At 38.0% G+C, this 16,388-nt stretch overlaps 1 protein-coding gene across 2 annotated transcripts in view; it reads left to right on the top strand.

Annotated features, from left to right (window-relative positions):
• DNAH8 (dynein axonemal heavy chain 8) overlaps nt 1-16,388 on the top strand; it is a 323,187-nt gene that overhangs the window by 61,631 nt on the left and 245,168 nt on the right. The window contains exons 18-23 of one of the 2 annotated variants that reach the window (XM_037842901.1): nt 147-227; nt 639-755; nt 1,805-1,924; nt 9,265-9,389; nt 10,773-10,783; nt 15,974-16,089. In XM_037842901.1, coding sequence (XP_037698829.1) covers nt 147-227; nt 639-755; nt 1,805-1,924; nt 9,265-9,389; nt 10,773-10,783; nt 15,974-16,089 — 570 coding nt within the window. Of the gene's footprint in view, nt 1-146; nt 228-638; nt 756-1,804; nt 1,925-9,264; nt 9,398-10,772; nt 10,784-15,973; nt 16,090-16,388 lie in introns of both variants that reach the window. The other variant, XM_037842900.1, reaches the window with a different exon arrangement.

Raw genomic sequence — 16,388 nt, 5'->3', positions numbered from 1 at the left:
TAAACCAGTATAAATTTAAATAAGCAACCCCTGTATGGACATGACATTGAGGAAGCAGATATAATTAAACCTTCCTTGCATGAATCAAAATCTGGCTGTTGCTTTAAATGAATTAAAGTAAAATATACCATTTCAACTTTTAACAGGGTCTTCTACAATATTATGATGAACTATGTCAGGAAGTTCCTTCTGTGTTTGTTAACTTGATGACCCCTAAAATGAAAAAGGTTGGTAATACTGAAGGTTTATGTTAATTTCCATGTCATTTAAAATTAGATTTTAGTTCTGTAGATTATAGATTTTAGAACATCTATTCTTGCCTAGACCATCTATCTCTTTAGCTCAACTTTACAGCTATATTTTCTGCAGAGTGATTTCTTGTCTAAGTTTTGTTGCCTTTGAAAAACAACTAAATCTACATAATGAGTACTTTCTAAGAATTGATGATTATTTCATGTACAGCCAAAAATGATTGAAAACCAAGAAAATAAGAGTCATCTCTATTAGGTATAGTGCAGGAAGAAATATGATTGAGGAAGTATAACCTATAATATTTCCAGGTAATAAAAGAAAGTCTTTTCAACAAGTGTAGATGCTCCTGTTAATAATGGATGCTATTATATTTTTACTTTTTCTAGGTGGAATCTGTGTTGAGACAAGGACTCACAATATTAACGTGGTCATCTTTAACACTGGAAAGCTTCTTTCAAGAAGTTGATTCAGTTTTGGATATGTTCAATCAACTTTTAAAGAAGGTATGATTGACTAATTTTTAAAAAGATACATATGTTAATACTCATGATATAAGTACAGTTTGAAAGTCTATGAAAGCTCTTTAAAGGGTGTGACTTTTAACTAAAAGGAAATCCATTAAGATAAAAAAAATAATAATGCTTTTTGTTTCTTCTGCTGCTTTGTGGTCTTTTCATTTAGGATTGCCTCCTTGTCACACACAGAGGCCTTTTTAAAATGAGTCTTTGGTTGAAAATGCTAACGTGATCAGAAATCTCTTCCTCATAGTTATTGTCCCTTCTTTTGTGAAACAACTATACAAACTTGTCAGGCCTCTATTTGCCAATTATTCTCTTCACTTTAGGTCTATCAAAATTAGTCATGGTTTTAGCAACTCATTGAAGACATTGTAAGAATCATGGTACTGTCCCTGAATTACCTTGCTTTTAACATATTCAAATGATGTTCCCACTCTACAATGCAATTTAGAAAATGGGATAATTTTACAGACTATGAAAGCTGGCAAGGAGAAGTGCCTAAATAGAGGTGGCCATTTAACTGGTGATGGCATATTGATTTCTGACATGCTTGCTCCCTTGTACATGCCTATATTTTTAGATATATTAGTCTGTTTGTGGTGGCAGCATGGTGTAGTAGACAAAACTCAGAGACGTTGGTGTCAGATAAACCTGGGTATGATTCCTTGCCTTTTACTAGCTCTGTGTTCCTCTCCAGGCTATTTCTCTGTGCCATAGCATCTTTAGCTACAAATTTGGGATATTAATACCTTATGTGCTGGAATGAAGACTATAAGAGATAATGCACACAAGGAACCTGTGTGCCTGACACATGTTGCTGCTCAGTCTTTAGTTCCATGTCACACTTTCTCTGCACATGTACTCCTAAAATTTCCACAAAATTATGGTTGGCTCAGGATGCGAATTTCCAGATTTAGTTTTCTAAACTAATTTATAACTCAAATACCTTTTGGATGAAAAGTCTGCTCTAAAAGAAAGAGGTGCTTTTTTACATTGTTTTTTTGTTTTTTGTTTTTTTTTTTTCTTTTTGGTAGGTTAGTGACTTGTGTGAAATGCATATTGATACAGTTTTAAAGGAGTTGGCCAAAACAGTGTTAATTTCCCTGCCCGAAAGTGGTGCCACCAGAGTAGAAGATATGTTGACCCTCAATGAGGTATGCATTTATTATATTATAGTCACAGAAATACTGGCTTCTAAACCTAAAATGTGAATTTTGTAATCTAAAAGTAGAAATCTAACTCCGTAGTATTAAGCTAACCTAGCTTTTTTGGACATCATCAGCTCCAAAGACTTGCATAGCTTCAAAAGCTTAAGCTCATAGTCATACCCTAGATATTATCTCGCTGATGTCCTAAAGCTAAAGCTGGAGTTTCTGGGGTTCTGTCAGTGGTTCAACATTCTTCCCCCTCTGTACATGCTCCCAAGGCAATATCATCTATTCTCATGGCTTTAACGACTAGATACTTTGTGAGGACTCCTAAAATCTGTGTTTCCAACCTGATCCTTCCTCCAGATTTTCAGACTACTATATCCAAAGGCCACTTCACACATTAAAACTGATGCCACTGGGAATTCAGGTGACTTTAATTTTCTTTTTTCTTTTGAATATCTCCTAATTTTGTATAATTATTGTTTGGGTACTTTAAAATATATTTTTAATGTCATAGAAAAATAAAGTAGGAATTAAACCTCTAAGTCCAGAAAAAAAAGAAAAAAACAAAACAAAACTGATCTCATCTTGTCACTGAATACTACTTATTCTTCTTCCTCTTGTATTCTGTCTCTTAGTGAAGGCAACATCAGCCTGTCAAGTCACCCAGAGACCTGGGAGTCATCTTCACTCTTTTTCTCATCCCATTTATTAAATCTAGTCAATCTTAAGGCTTAACCAGGTTTTGTCTGAATTGCCTTTTCTTTTCAATACCTGCTACCACTTTCTTAGGTCCGATCCTCAATGCTCATTTTGAGTTTAACAGTTGATGTTGTGATCTAACTGGTGGTCTCTCTGCCTCCCGATTTGATCAGGATTCAGGCACTGGCGTGGAGTTGGGGACACTGTGTATGGGACAGTATGGGTGAAAATCCAAGCAGGGTGAGACATCACGGAAGCAATAATAGTGAGAAGTCATCACCATTGCTAAGGCTGAAGAAACAAGAGAAAGAACTCATGCTTTCAGAGCCCAGTTAAAAACTGGAGACATGTGAAAGAGCTCATCTAGGCAAAGTTGATTTTGTGAAGGGACACAGCCTCTACCAGAAATGCAACCTTCAAGCAAGGAAGGAGTGGGAAAGAAATACTCCTCCCTTTTCTCCTTCAGCTCTGCTGTCTTCTGTTGGTGCCTCCCATGGAATCAAACCCAACCGGAAGCCACAAAATAAGGGAGCCCAAGGAACCAGCTTCCCAGGGCACAGAGCAAAGCAGAGAAGAGTATAGAAGGGATCGACAGGAGGGCAAATGGAGAATAACCAGTGCCTGGAGTTTCTGACAAGATGGCATTGACAGTGTGGCAGGGATTATTTATATTTTTTCTAAATTAAAGTCATTAATTTTCATAATCAGAACTCTTGGTATGTTAACTGCTTCTGCATCCATCTTTTCCTTCCTTCTGCTTCCATGCAGAAAGTTCCCACCTCTTTTCAAAATCTGAGTCCTCCAAATGAGCTCTAGATTCCATGTCTTCATGCCTTCTCAGCGACCTTGCTCCACCAGTCTTCCTCTCTCTTGTTTGTATCTTCCACTTGACCTCTCAACTGGATCCTGACCACCAGCAGTCTAACATATGATAATTGTACCCTTACCAACAAAAACAAAAACCTTCCCACATTTCACTTTACTTATCATTCACAGCTAAACTTCTCCAAATTATCACATGTGCTACCTTCACTTTCCCATCTCCCATTAACTTTTCCCCCCAATTTCTGGCTCTACGTTACACTAATTGTTTATTGAGATATAATTCACGACCATGCAATTCACCCTTTTAAAATGGAAAATTCAGTAGTTTCTTGTATATTCACAAGGGTTTTGCAACCATCACCACAATCAATTTTAGAATATTTTCATCACCCCAGAAAAACCTTATACTCATTAGCAGTCACTCTCTATTTTCTCCTAACCCTCCAAGTACTAGGCAATCACTAATCTACTTTCTGCTTCTATAGATTTGCTTATTCGGGACATTTCATACAAATGGAATCATACAATCTGTGGATTTTTGTGACTGGCTTCTTTCACTTAATATAATGTTTTCAAGGTTCATCCATATTGTCCTCTGTATCAGTACTTCATTCCATTTTATTGCGAAATAAGAGTTAATTTCATGGATATACCACATCTTATCAATGCATTCCTCGGTTCATGGACATTTAGATTGTTTCCAGTTTGGGGATGTTATGAATAATGCTTTTATGAACCTACATGCACAAGTTTTTATGTGGACATAGGTTTTCATTTCTCTTGGTTATATACCTAGGAGTGGAATTGCTGGGTCATATGGCAACTACCAAAATTTTGAAGAGCTGACAAACTGTTTCCAAAGCAGCTACACAATTTTACATTCCCACCAGCAGGGTATGAGGGTTCCAGTTTCTCTATATCCTCACCAATACTTATTTTATTTGTCTTTTGGGTTAAAGATATCCTAGTGAGTGTGAAATGGCATCTCATTGTGATTTTGATTTGCATTTCTCTTATGGCTAATGATCTGAGTATCTTTTCATGTGCTTACTGGTCATTGGTCTATCTTCATTCAGAAATATCTATTCACATCCTTTGCTCATTTCTTTAATTGGGTTATTTGTCTTTTTATTATTGAATTGTAATAGTTCTTTGTGTGTTCTAAATAGGAGACCCTTAGATACACGATTTGCAAAAATTTTCTCAATTTCTGTGGGTTGTATTTTCACTTTCTTGATGAAAGTACAAAAGTTTTCACTTTTGATGATGTCCAATTTATCTATTTTTCTTTCATTGTTTCTTCTTTTGGACATAAGAAAACTTTGACTAATCCAAGGTCACAAAAATTTACTCCCATGTTTTCTTCTAAGAGTTCAGTAGTTTCAGCTCTTATGTTTAGGTGTATGATCCATTTTTGGTTGATCCTTTTTTATGGTATAAGGAAGAGGTCCAACTTCATTCTTTTGCATGTAGATATCTGTTTGTTCCTGCACCACTTTAAAAAATGCTATTAACTTTATTATATATATATATATAATATTGGAAATACAGAGTTTATATGGGGTTTTCCCATTTGTCCTTGTAGGCATGTTGTTTTCAATAGAGTTTAATGGAGTTTAAACATTTTTTTTGCTTCATGTTGTTTTGTTGAGGTTTTAAGAGATATCAGGAAAAAGCAAAGATAAACATGAGTGTTCAGTCTGCTATGTATAACTAGTAGTGTCTAGCTTCTTTCTTGGGGGATTTCAAAGTGGAGAGGTGGAGATAAATACATCTGCTCAGTCTGCCATGTTCAGTTGGAAATGTACACTTAACTTGTTTAACACTCATTTTCCCTGCTAGGCTAGAGTTGGTGACATCCACTATTGTCATTCTAGTGTTTAGAATTCTGTTGAATGAGTGAAAAGTGATGGAATGAATGGAGCAAGGTCTGAAGAGTTGGTGGGGTAAGAAGAGAGAATGTCATTAGGTAGTAGAAGGAATACCGTTTCCTCTGAGACTGAAAACAAGATGAGAATGGGTTCGGATCAGATGAGGTGATATATATGGGGGAAGGAAATTTAGAAGTATATCCTTTAATAATCCAGGAGCCAAGAAAGGAACACAAGGGCAGAGTACATGGGGAATATGGGATCTCTCAAGGCTTGTCTGGACAGGCTTGGGTTCCTTTGCAGGTGTGTTTTTTGAAGGCATAAGTTGGCTACACCCAGATTTACTTTTTTCTTTCTTAAAATGCATGAACATTGTGGACACATTCAAAGGCTTATGTAATTTTATAAGCTAGTTTTCTTTTCTGAATTTAACTGGTCCTCAACTTATTTCTCAAGCCTTTTCTGACTGGTGGAAAAGTTCAGAAAGACAAAGCACAGGCTTTTTTTTTTTTTTAAACATGATTTTATTGTGATATAGTCACACAGCATACAATCCGTCTGAAGTATACAATCAGCGGTTCACAGTATCATCACATAGTTGTGCGTTCAACACCATGATCAATTTTAGAACATTTGCATTACTCTAGAAAAAGAAATAAAAAGAAAAAAGAAAACCCCAAACATCCCGTATTCCTTATCTCCCCACCCCTTATTGACCCCAATTTTAAGACTTACAATAAAGGTAGGTTAACTAAGACAGTGTAGTGTTGTCAGAGATAGATATATAGATCAATGGAACAGAATAAAACATCCAGACACAGATCCATATGAACACAAGCAACCAACATTTTTTTGTTGTTGTTATATAGCTATTCAATCATTATCAAAGATTAGGGCTACTGGATTACAGCTCAACAATTTCTGGTATTTCCTTCTAGCTATTCTAATACACTAGAAACTAATAAGAAATAGCTATATAATGAGTCAGTAGTCATAATCATTTGTTAAATCCTAATTTCTCAGTTACACCTCCTCCTCATTTACTCATTATCTCAATCTTCAGGGATATCTAGGCAATAACCATTTTAACTTCTTCCTGCTGGAAAGGGGTGTCAACCTTATGGGGTAGAGGAATGAAACTGATTGATATTCTTGGGCAGACTGGTATCTCTGGGTTTCAGGGCTTATCTGGCATAGGAACAATCTGGAGGCTTTAAGTTTCTGAAAAAATAAACTTACTAGGTAAAATATTTATAGAGTCTTAGATAGACCCCAGGGTATTCTTTAGGGTTTTCAGGAATACTGTTGGTTGGGGCTTGACATACTGTGGCAATTTGCAATATCTGGCTGAAGCTTGCATAAGAATAACCTCCAGAGTGACCTCTCAACACTATTTGAAATCTCATAGCCACTGAAACTTTATTTGGTTTCATTTATTTTCCCCCTTTTGGTCAAGAAGGCATTGTCAATCCTACAATGCAGGGCCACGCTCATCCCTGTGAGTCCTATCATTGTACACTTATGCCACCTCCATCCATTGCAAATCAGGAATAATGCCGCCATAAACACCAGTGTGTAAATATCTGTGTCCCTGCTGTCAGTTCTTCCAAGTGTATACTTAATAACAGGGTTGCAGAATCATTTGGCAAGTACTATACTTAGCCTCCTATGGAACCACTACACTGCCTTCCAGAGGGGCTGCACCATTTTACTTCCCTACAAACAATAAATAGTTATATCTCTCTCTCCACATCTGCTCCAGAACTTGTTTCTTTCTGTGTATTTTTTAAACAGTTTTATCCACACATCATACAATCCATCCTAAGTATATAATCAATGGCTCCTGGTATAATTACATAGTTATGCATTCACCACCACAATCTATATGAGAACATTTCCATTTCTTCTGCAAAGAAAGAAGAAAAGGAAAAAAAGATACAGAGAGAGAAACAACAGCAACAACTATAAGAATCTCATGTCCCTCCCTTCTATCCCCTCTTATTGACATTTAACTTTGGTATATTCCCTTTGTTGCAATTGATGAACAATCATTACAATGCTACTGTTAACCATAGATCCTAGTTTGCATTAATTTATTTTTTCCATATACTGTCGCATTTTTAACACCTTGCAATGGTGACATTCATTCTCTCTCAATTTAAAACTTTCTTATATTTGTACATTTGATCACCATCATTGTCAATTTGAAGTTTCACTAAGTTATACAGTCCCAGTTTTTATCCCCTATCTTTCCTTCTCATGCCATCCTAGCCGCCTTCTTTCAACCATACTCTCACTTAGCTTTGTTCATTATACTTACAATATTGTGCTACCATCTGACAGTACTGTGCTATCCATTTCTGAATCTTTACAATCAATTCTATTGAACATTCTGTACTCCTTCAGTATCAAATGCCCAATCTCTACCCTCTTTCTATCTCCTGATAACATGTGTTCTCAACTTTAACTCTCTGAGTTTGCTCATTCTAGTTAGTTCATATTAGTGAGACCATATAGTATTTGTCCTTTTGTTTCTGGCTTATTTTGCTCAACATAATCTCCTCAAGGTTCATCCATGTTGTTGTATGCATCATGACTTTATTCCATCTTACAGCTGTGTAACATTCCATCATATGTATATATCACAGCTTGTTTATCCACTCATGCGTTGATGGACATTTGGGCTGTTTCCATCTCTTGGCAATCATGAATAGTGCTGCTATAAACATCAGAGTGCAAATGTCCATTCTTGTCCCTGCTTTCAGTTCTTCTGGGTATATACCTAGTAATGGGATTGCTGGATCATATGGCAATTCTATACCTAGCTTCCCAAGGAACCGCCAAACTGCCTTCCAGAGTGGCTGTACCATTCTACATTCCTCCTAACAGTGAATAAGTGTACCTATTTCTCCACATCCTCTCCAGCACATATAGTTTTCTGTTTTTTTGATAACGGCCATTCTAGTAAGTGTGAGATGATATCTCATTGTGGTTTTGATTTGCATTTCCCTAATAGCAAAGTGAAATTGAGCCTCTTTTCATATGCTTTTGAGCCATTTGTATTTCCTCTTCAGAAAAGTGTCTGCCCATGTCTTTTGCACATTTTTAAATTGGGTTGTTGGTCTTTTTATTGTTAAGTTGTAGTATCTCTTTATATATTCTAGATATTAAACCCTTGTCAGATAATGTGTTTTCCAAATATTCCCATTGCATAGGTTGCCTTTTGGAGATCCCATTTATCTATTCCTTTTTTCATTGCTTGTGCTTTGGGTGTAAGGTTTGGGAAGCCACCTCCTACCACAAGATCTTTAAGATATTCTCCTACATGTTCTTCATCCCAGGCTTTTTTAATCAGACAAAGTTGGTTTCAAACCATAATTCTTACCACTGACTATGTGATTTTGGGCAAATTTCTTATCCTTTCTGAGTCTCGGTTTTCTCATCTGTGAAATGGAGATGATAATGCTACCTATCCCGAAAAAGATGTTTAATTAGACGAGTTAATACATATGGAGCTCTTAAATTGCTGTGTGGTGTTCAACACCGTGCTCATAAATAAACTATAGCTCATTTAAATCTCAAAATAACATTTTGGATTGTCCTTTTTTAAAAACCACTTCTCACTTTCAATTTTTGAAAACTTCTCTGCACTCCTTCAATCTTCTTTCTTTTCAAACATGTGAATGTAAAGGTAGATCTCTATGTGTGGTTGAGTTAGATAAATGTCAGAGACTTTGGATTTTCCTTCTTTTTCCTCCTTTTCTTTTCTTGAGCCTTAGCAGCTGTGCCTTTAGCCATGGACAAATTTGGATCTGAAACATTATGCTGGTGGTAACTATCTCTGCTTATTATCAAGTGGATTATTTGTAGTTTTACAAATTAAAATCATATTAGTAATTTTCATAGTGTCTGAAAATTAATAGCGTTTATTTCTTTGTTTAATAGACATGCACAAAAGAATGGGCTGAAGTTTTAAACCACAAAAGTAAGCATGTGGAAGAAGCTGTCAGAGAACTTATATCAATATTCGAGAAAATTTATGAAGTTAAATACAGTGGGAAAACAAAACCGTCACCAGGTAATTTCTCTAGTTATAATATTTGAATCACAAACACTACAGACATGTGGGTAATTTGCTCATTATCATCACTGATCAGCTTTGTGATCTAGAACAAGGAACTGTTTTTAATAATTTTTTTGATGCTCACAGTTTGCACATTATCTGCTGTCACATCTGTAAGTAAACTCTTAAAGAGGATTTTAACATCTCATAGTGATTATGGGTACAGAGTTTGAAATCAAAAAGACCTGGGTTCAAATTCTGACGTTGCCATTTTCTAGCTGTATATCCTCAGGTAAGTCACTTAACCTCTCTAGCCTCAGCTTCCTTATCTGTTACATGAGGATACAGCATTCATACATTTCTCATAGAATTTTTGAGTAGATTAAATAAGATTATATAAGAAAAGTACTTAGCCTGCTAGCTGGCATAGCATAAACACTCATTTTACATGTTTTACATTAAATGCTACAATTTAGAGAGATTTTAAGGCTGTCTACCAAGTGACAGAGCTGGAGTTGGAACCCAGGGCTATCTGACCATGAAGCTGCTCTGCTGCCTCCTTTGTAAGCTGAAAAGACGGGAAGTCCATTTCCCTCTTATTGAGGGTTAAATGACAGTACGTCTATAATCAGTATAATTGATGTCATTCTCAAGTCTGGATATTTGGCATTTGTGTTGGGGGTGTTCCACTTCAGTGATTGATTAGGAGAACTCTCAGGACTCAGCATGCTGTTGTACTTACAGCTAACATTTATTGCAGTGTAAGGTCACAAAGCAAAATGAACAAAAGGAAAAGGTGTGTGGGATGAAGTTGTGGGGGAAACCATGCCCAAGCTTCCAAGAGTCTTCTCGCAGTGGAGTCATGTGGAACATACTGAATTCTTCCAGCAATGAGTAGGGACAATGTGTGTGAAATGTTGTCTATGAGGGAAACTCATTAGAGACTCAGTGTCCAAGGTTTTTACTGTGGACTACTCATGTAGGTATCGTCTGCCTGACATGTACCGAAATTCCAGAATCCCAGAAGGAAAGCAAGTGTTCAGCATAAACCACATTGTTTATAAAAAGAGTTTAAGCACAGTGAGCCATTCTTATCAGGTAGGGTGGTTGGAACCTTCCTGAAATCCAAGTTCTGCAATACCAGCATGCCTTTCAAAGGTTAGCACTCCCAGTCCTGCTATGTTGACTCTGTTATGTGGCATTCTAATCATGTCATTTTGACTATATTACTTTTTTTTCAAAAAGTGAACCAGGAAAAAGTAAAATCTACAATTTTCCTGAATCTGAGAAACTTCATTTGGGTGGGATACCTTTTTCTTTTTTTAATGGTGTCATTCAGAGACTGTGTTACAAGACTTTTTTTTCTAGGCACTTCTCTGTAGAGAATGAGCTATGTTAAGGGTACAGGTAAATGATATCTAATTGAAGAGCATACTTCCAAGGAAGTAAAGGTCATGCTGCAGCGTGTATTTTTTTCTTTTCCTTGACCAAAAATTGGCCTATTGTTCTGTGTCTTAAGACTCTACCTTTTGATTCTGCCTTGGCCCTCATCACCCTAAGTCAGTTTGCTTTCTGGGAATGAGAGAAACTCACTTTACCAGGGCTGTTGAGATACATCTGTATGACAGGGTGTCTGAATTATTTGAAGTGGTTGAAATAATTTTGACCCTGTTGTATTTCCTGTTCTCCCAATTTCAGAATGTCATTCCCCCACCCCCAGAAAGTACAGTGTTTTAATTATTTCTCTAAGTACTTTTAATAGGCCTAAGAGATAAGGAGCTAAAATTCAAATCCTCTTCATCAGGAGCCAGGGGAGTTTAAAAAAAGGTTTCCTGATAGGAGAATTATTGCTTTCTGCTTCCTAGGTTATAGTTTAAGAACATGGAACTTTTTGTTTTGCTCAAATTGTCCTTCCTAGATATTTAGAATCCTTAGTTAAATTTTAAGAGAAGGACTTATTTCACTTTAAAGCTTTGTTTTCAAGCTATAAATAAGAATGGCTTATATAGAAATTTGTAGTTGGAGGTTTTACATTAATATTATAAAGAGATGATTCCTGTTTGTCCAATACCTGCTCTTCCCACCATCCCTGACTCTGGAAAGCCATGGCAGGCTGTCTTTGGGCAGGGCAGGGCATTGACTGGACCAGGGGTGCATTTCTAACACAAGTGCATCACCCACAGATTTGAAGGCGACCCAGAGGTGGCTCTGCTTAACAGGGATGACATTAATTAAATAATTACCATCCCTTTTGGATTTGAACTAGGGAGTATGTGGGGTGTTGGCTTTTTGGAGTGAAAGAATGTTGCAGACAAGCAGAGATCTCATGGAAGTGACATTGTAATGTGAGAGAGGGAGAGGGAGGGGGGAGGGAGAAGGGGAGGAGGCATAGGCCAGGGATGCTGTTAATCATCCTTCAGTATACGGGACAGCCCTCTCAACAAGCAGTTATCCAGCTCAAAATGTCAATAGTACTGAGATTGAGAAACCCTGAGCCAAAAACAAGTATGCACAGCATGTCTTTTTTCTCTTGAGTTTTTCACTTAGTTTAATTAGTTCTCATCAGAACTGTCAAAAACACAAAAATATTTGTTTATTAAGTTAGAAAATTCAAAAGATAAACAGATAATTTAGAAAAATAATATGGTAAAATCCTCTTAAAATGTTTAATACCAGATTCAAGACAATATATTTACAGAATATATTTCTTAGTAGAATGACAATTCTATTGAGATGGGTGATTTAAATTGAATTTAAAGATGACTCCTACAGGAAAAAAATAAGGTTTTGAAGTAAATGCTTTCAAGTGAAAGAAGCAAGTCACAAAAACCACATGGTATATGATGTCATTCATATGAAATTACAGAATAGGGAAATCTACAAATATGGAAAGTAGATTAGTGGTTATGTAGGGATAGGGGCAGGAGGAATAGGGGATGGGGAAGGGGAGATAGGAGGATGGTGGTGTGCTGGTTTGAAGCTGTTATGTACCCCAAAAAAGGACATGTTCTTTTAATCCGTTCTTGTGGGTGCAGACCTATTGTGGGTGGGACATTTTGATTAGATTATTTCAATTGATATATATCCCACCCAATTCAAGGTGGGTCTTAATCCTTTACTGGAGTCCTTAATAAGAGGATAAAAGGCAGAAAAAAAGAGAGCTGAGAGAAAAACATCTAGAGAACTCAGAGAGAAACACCCAGAAAGACCTAAAAGAGAAAATCCCTGAGAAGCAAGCAAGGATACATGGACACTGAAAGCCATGGAAGCTGAAAGCAGTGGAGACTGGATACTGGCTATGTGCCTTCCCAGCTGACAGAGGAACCCTGGGTGCCAGCAGCCTATCTTCAGAGAAGGTATCATCCTGTTGATGCCTTAATTGGGACATTTTTCATGGCCTCAGAACTGTAAACTTGTAAGCTAATAAATCCCCATTGTAAAAGCCAACCCATTTCTGGTATATTGCATTCTAGTAGCTTTAGCAAACTGAAACAGATTTTGGTACCAAGAAGTGGGGTGCTGTGACTTGCAAATACCAGAAATGTTGTAACGACTTTATAAATGGATAAGGGGAAGATTCTGGAAGAATTGTGAGATGCTTTATAGAAAAGGCCTAGATTGCTTTGAAGAGACTGTTGGTAGAAATATGAATGCTAAAGGTACTTCCAGTGAAGCCATAGACAGAAATGATTAATTTGTCATTGCCAACTGGAAGAAAGGTGGTCCTTGTTTTAAAGTGGCAGAGAATTTGGCGAAACTGATTCCTAGTGTTGGATGGAAGGCAGAATTTGAAAGCAATGAGCTTGGATACTTAGCTGAAGGGATTTCAAAATTAAATGTGGAAAGTGTGGCCTGGCTTCTCCTTGCAGTTTATAGTAAATGTGAGAGGAAAGGGATAAGCTGAGAACTTAACTCTTGGGTACAAAGAAAACCAGAAATTGATGGTTTGAAAAATTCTGAGTTTCCAGAAAGCCCAGAGTATAGAGCCCCATGTGAGGATTTAACCAAGCATGGAACCAGCCAGCCACTTCAGTAGAAGTCAGGATTAGAGATAGAGTTATCCAGAAAGGATTTGTGAAAGTTCTGTTGTCTGACAGTTGGGACCCCTGTGTGCTGCATGTGAAACCAAGTTTTTTTGTGAGATCTGTATATATGAAATCACTGCAAGCTTGGACTAAAAGGGACAGAAAAGGGACAGATTGAAGGAAAAATGACTTCAATGGCAGAACTATGGAAGTCAAGGGCTAGAACAAGGAAACCTGGGGCCAGGAGAGCAGACCCACCCGTGCACGTGGAAAGGCTGAGTTTGCCCTGGAGTTTGCAGAGGGTGGGCCTTCCTCCCCATTGTTCAGGAAGAGTGTTAACATCCCAGGGTCCTCAGATGCCTGGGAAATTGAAGAGAGCTTGGCCACCCCATTGTTCAGGAAGAGTGCTGCTCCCCCAGGGCTCTCATATGCCTGGGAATTGAGGGGAGCTTGGCTGCCCTGTTGTTCAGGAAGGATGCTTTGCCCCAGGTCTCAGAGAGGGTAGAGCACATTCCCTGGGGATTGGGGAGAGCCTGGCCACTAGCCCAGTGTTCTGAAGCAGTTGAGAGTGTGCCCCAGAGTTGGCAGAGAGTCCAATGTTTGAGAAAGGTGGGGCTGAGAGAATGATGTTTTCCCCAGTGCTTGGAGATGTGAGAACCCTCACCCCAGTATCTAGAGAGAACAGGGCTGCTGTGTAAGCCCTTGGGGAGGGTGGGACTGCTACTCTCTCAAGCCCCAAGGATAAAACATCATTCTATAGATGACTCTCAGACCTGAAAATCTAATAAAGTTTGCTCTGCAGGTTTTTGGAATTTTAGGGGAACTTTGATCCCTGTTTTCCTTCCAATTTCTCCCTGTGGAAATGGGAATGTTTATCCTATGACTATCCCTCCTTTGTATATTGGAAGCAGATATCTTGTTCTAAGTTTCACAAGCTCACAGCCAGAGGAGAATTTTGCCTTAGGACAGACCACACCTGTAAATGATTTTGATGAGACTTTGTACTTAATATTGTTACTGAAATGATTTAAGGCTTTTGTGATATTGTGATGAAATGAATGCCTTTTGCATATGGAAAAAACATGTCTTTTTGGGGCCCAAGGGGTGGAGTGTGCTGGCTTGAAGCTGTTAGCTACCCCAGGAAAGGCCATGTTCTTTTAACCCATTCTTGTGGGTGCAGACCTATTGTGGGTGCTACTTTTTGTTTAGGTTGTTTCAACTGAGATGTGACCCACCCAATTCAAGGGGTGGGTCTTAATATTTTACTGGAGACCTTTATGAAAGTATAAAAAGCAGATAAAGAGAGAGCTGAGAGGGAAACATCCAGAGAGAGCTAAGAGAAAAGCCTAGAGAAGCAAGCAAGGAAGCTGAAAGCAGTGGAACCCAGAGAGAAGGACCAGCAGATGCCAGCCATGTGCCTTCCCAACTAATAAAGGAAACCCAGATTCTAGTAGCCTGTCTTCAGAGAAGGTATCATCCTGTAAATGCCTTAATTGGGACATTTTCATGGCCTTAGAACTGTAAATTTGCAAGCTAATAAATCCCGATTGTAAAAGCCAACCCATTTCTGGTATATTGCATTCCAGCAGCTTTAGCAAACCATAACAGGTAGCTAAAGGGTATGTGTTTCTTGTTGAGGTAGAGAGAATGTTCTAAAATTGACTTTGGTGATGGTTGCATGTACTATTGAACTATACACTTGTTCTAGTTTGCTAATGCTGCCAGAATGCAAAACACCAGAGATGGATTGGCTTTTATAAAAGGGGGTTTATTGGGTTACACAGTTACAGTCTCAAGGCCATAAAGTGTCCAAGGTAATACATCAGCAATCGGGTACCTTCACTTGAGGATGGCCAATGGTGTCCAGAAAACCTCTGTTAGGTGGGAAGGCACGTGGCTGGCGTCTGCTCCAAAGTTCTGGTTTCAAAATGGCTTTCTCTCAGGATGTTCCTCTCTAGGCTGCAGTTCCTCAGTAATGTCACTCTTAGTTGCACTTGGGGAATTTGTCCTCTCTTAGCTTCTCCAGAGCAAGAGTCTGCTTTCGACAGCCGTCTTCAAACTGTCTCTCATCTGCAGCTCCTGTGCTTTCTTCAAAGTGTCCCTCTTGGCTGTGACTCCTCTTCAAAACATCACTCACAGCTGCACTGTGTTCCCTCTGCCCGTCAGCTCATTTATATGGCTCCAGTGACTCAACTTAGACCCACCCCGAATGGGCGGAGCAGCACCTCCATGGAAATTATCCAATCAGAGTCATCACCCACAGCTGGGTGGGGCGCACTCCGAAGAAACACTCAAAGAATTACAATCTAATCAACACTGATAATGTCTGCCCACACAAGATTACATCAAAGATAATGGCATTTGGGGGACACAATACATTCAAACCAGCACAACACTTTAAATGGATGAACTGTATTTGTGAATATGTGCATGTAAATTGTATCTCAATAAAACTTGAAAAAAATAAAGAGCTTTTTAAGGAGCTTCCTAAGAAGGTTTGGCCGTATAGCATAAGTGAAATGCTAAAAATTAAATGTTGTATTTTTGTTTTGTCTTTTATCTATAGAACAGCGGAAACATGTTGTTTTTGGAAGTGAAACAGAGGAGGGGGAAAACACTGATTATGATACTAATATTGTGAGTGAGGTTACTGTTAACGAAAAAGAAGATGAATTTAAAAAGGTATGTATTATGAAACAAACTCAGGCAATTTCACAGAATTGTGTCTCATGGGACTCTACATAATCCTGGATGGTGCTTCCCAGGCAGGCCTGCACCTAATCTGTGTCTGTTTATAAAAAAATTTCTAGTTTTACATTGTAGGACTGGCAAGGCATAGCAGTCTTTGCAATTTTCCTCAATATTGTCAACTTTTGAAGTAATTCTTTTGGTTATAGTTTATATAGTTATCTCCCACTATTGCTATTGCTCATATTTTCTTACATAATAAATGTCTCTTCTGGGATTGTAGCACCAATCCA

Source organism: Choloepus didactylus, chromosome 7, assembly GCF_015220235.1.
Source record: "Choloepus didactylus isolate mChoDid1 chromosome 7, mChoDid1.pri, whole genome shotgun sequence".
Classification (NCBI taxonomy): domain Eukaryota; kingdom Metazoa; phylum Chordata; class Mammalia; order Pilosa; family Megalonychidae; genus Choloepus; species Choloepus didactylus.
This window is presented reverse-complemented; position numbering and strand designations above follow the sequence as displayed.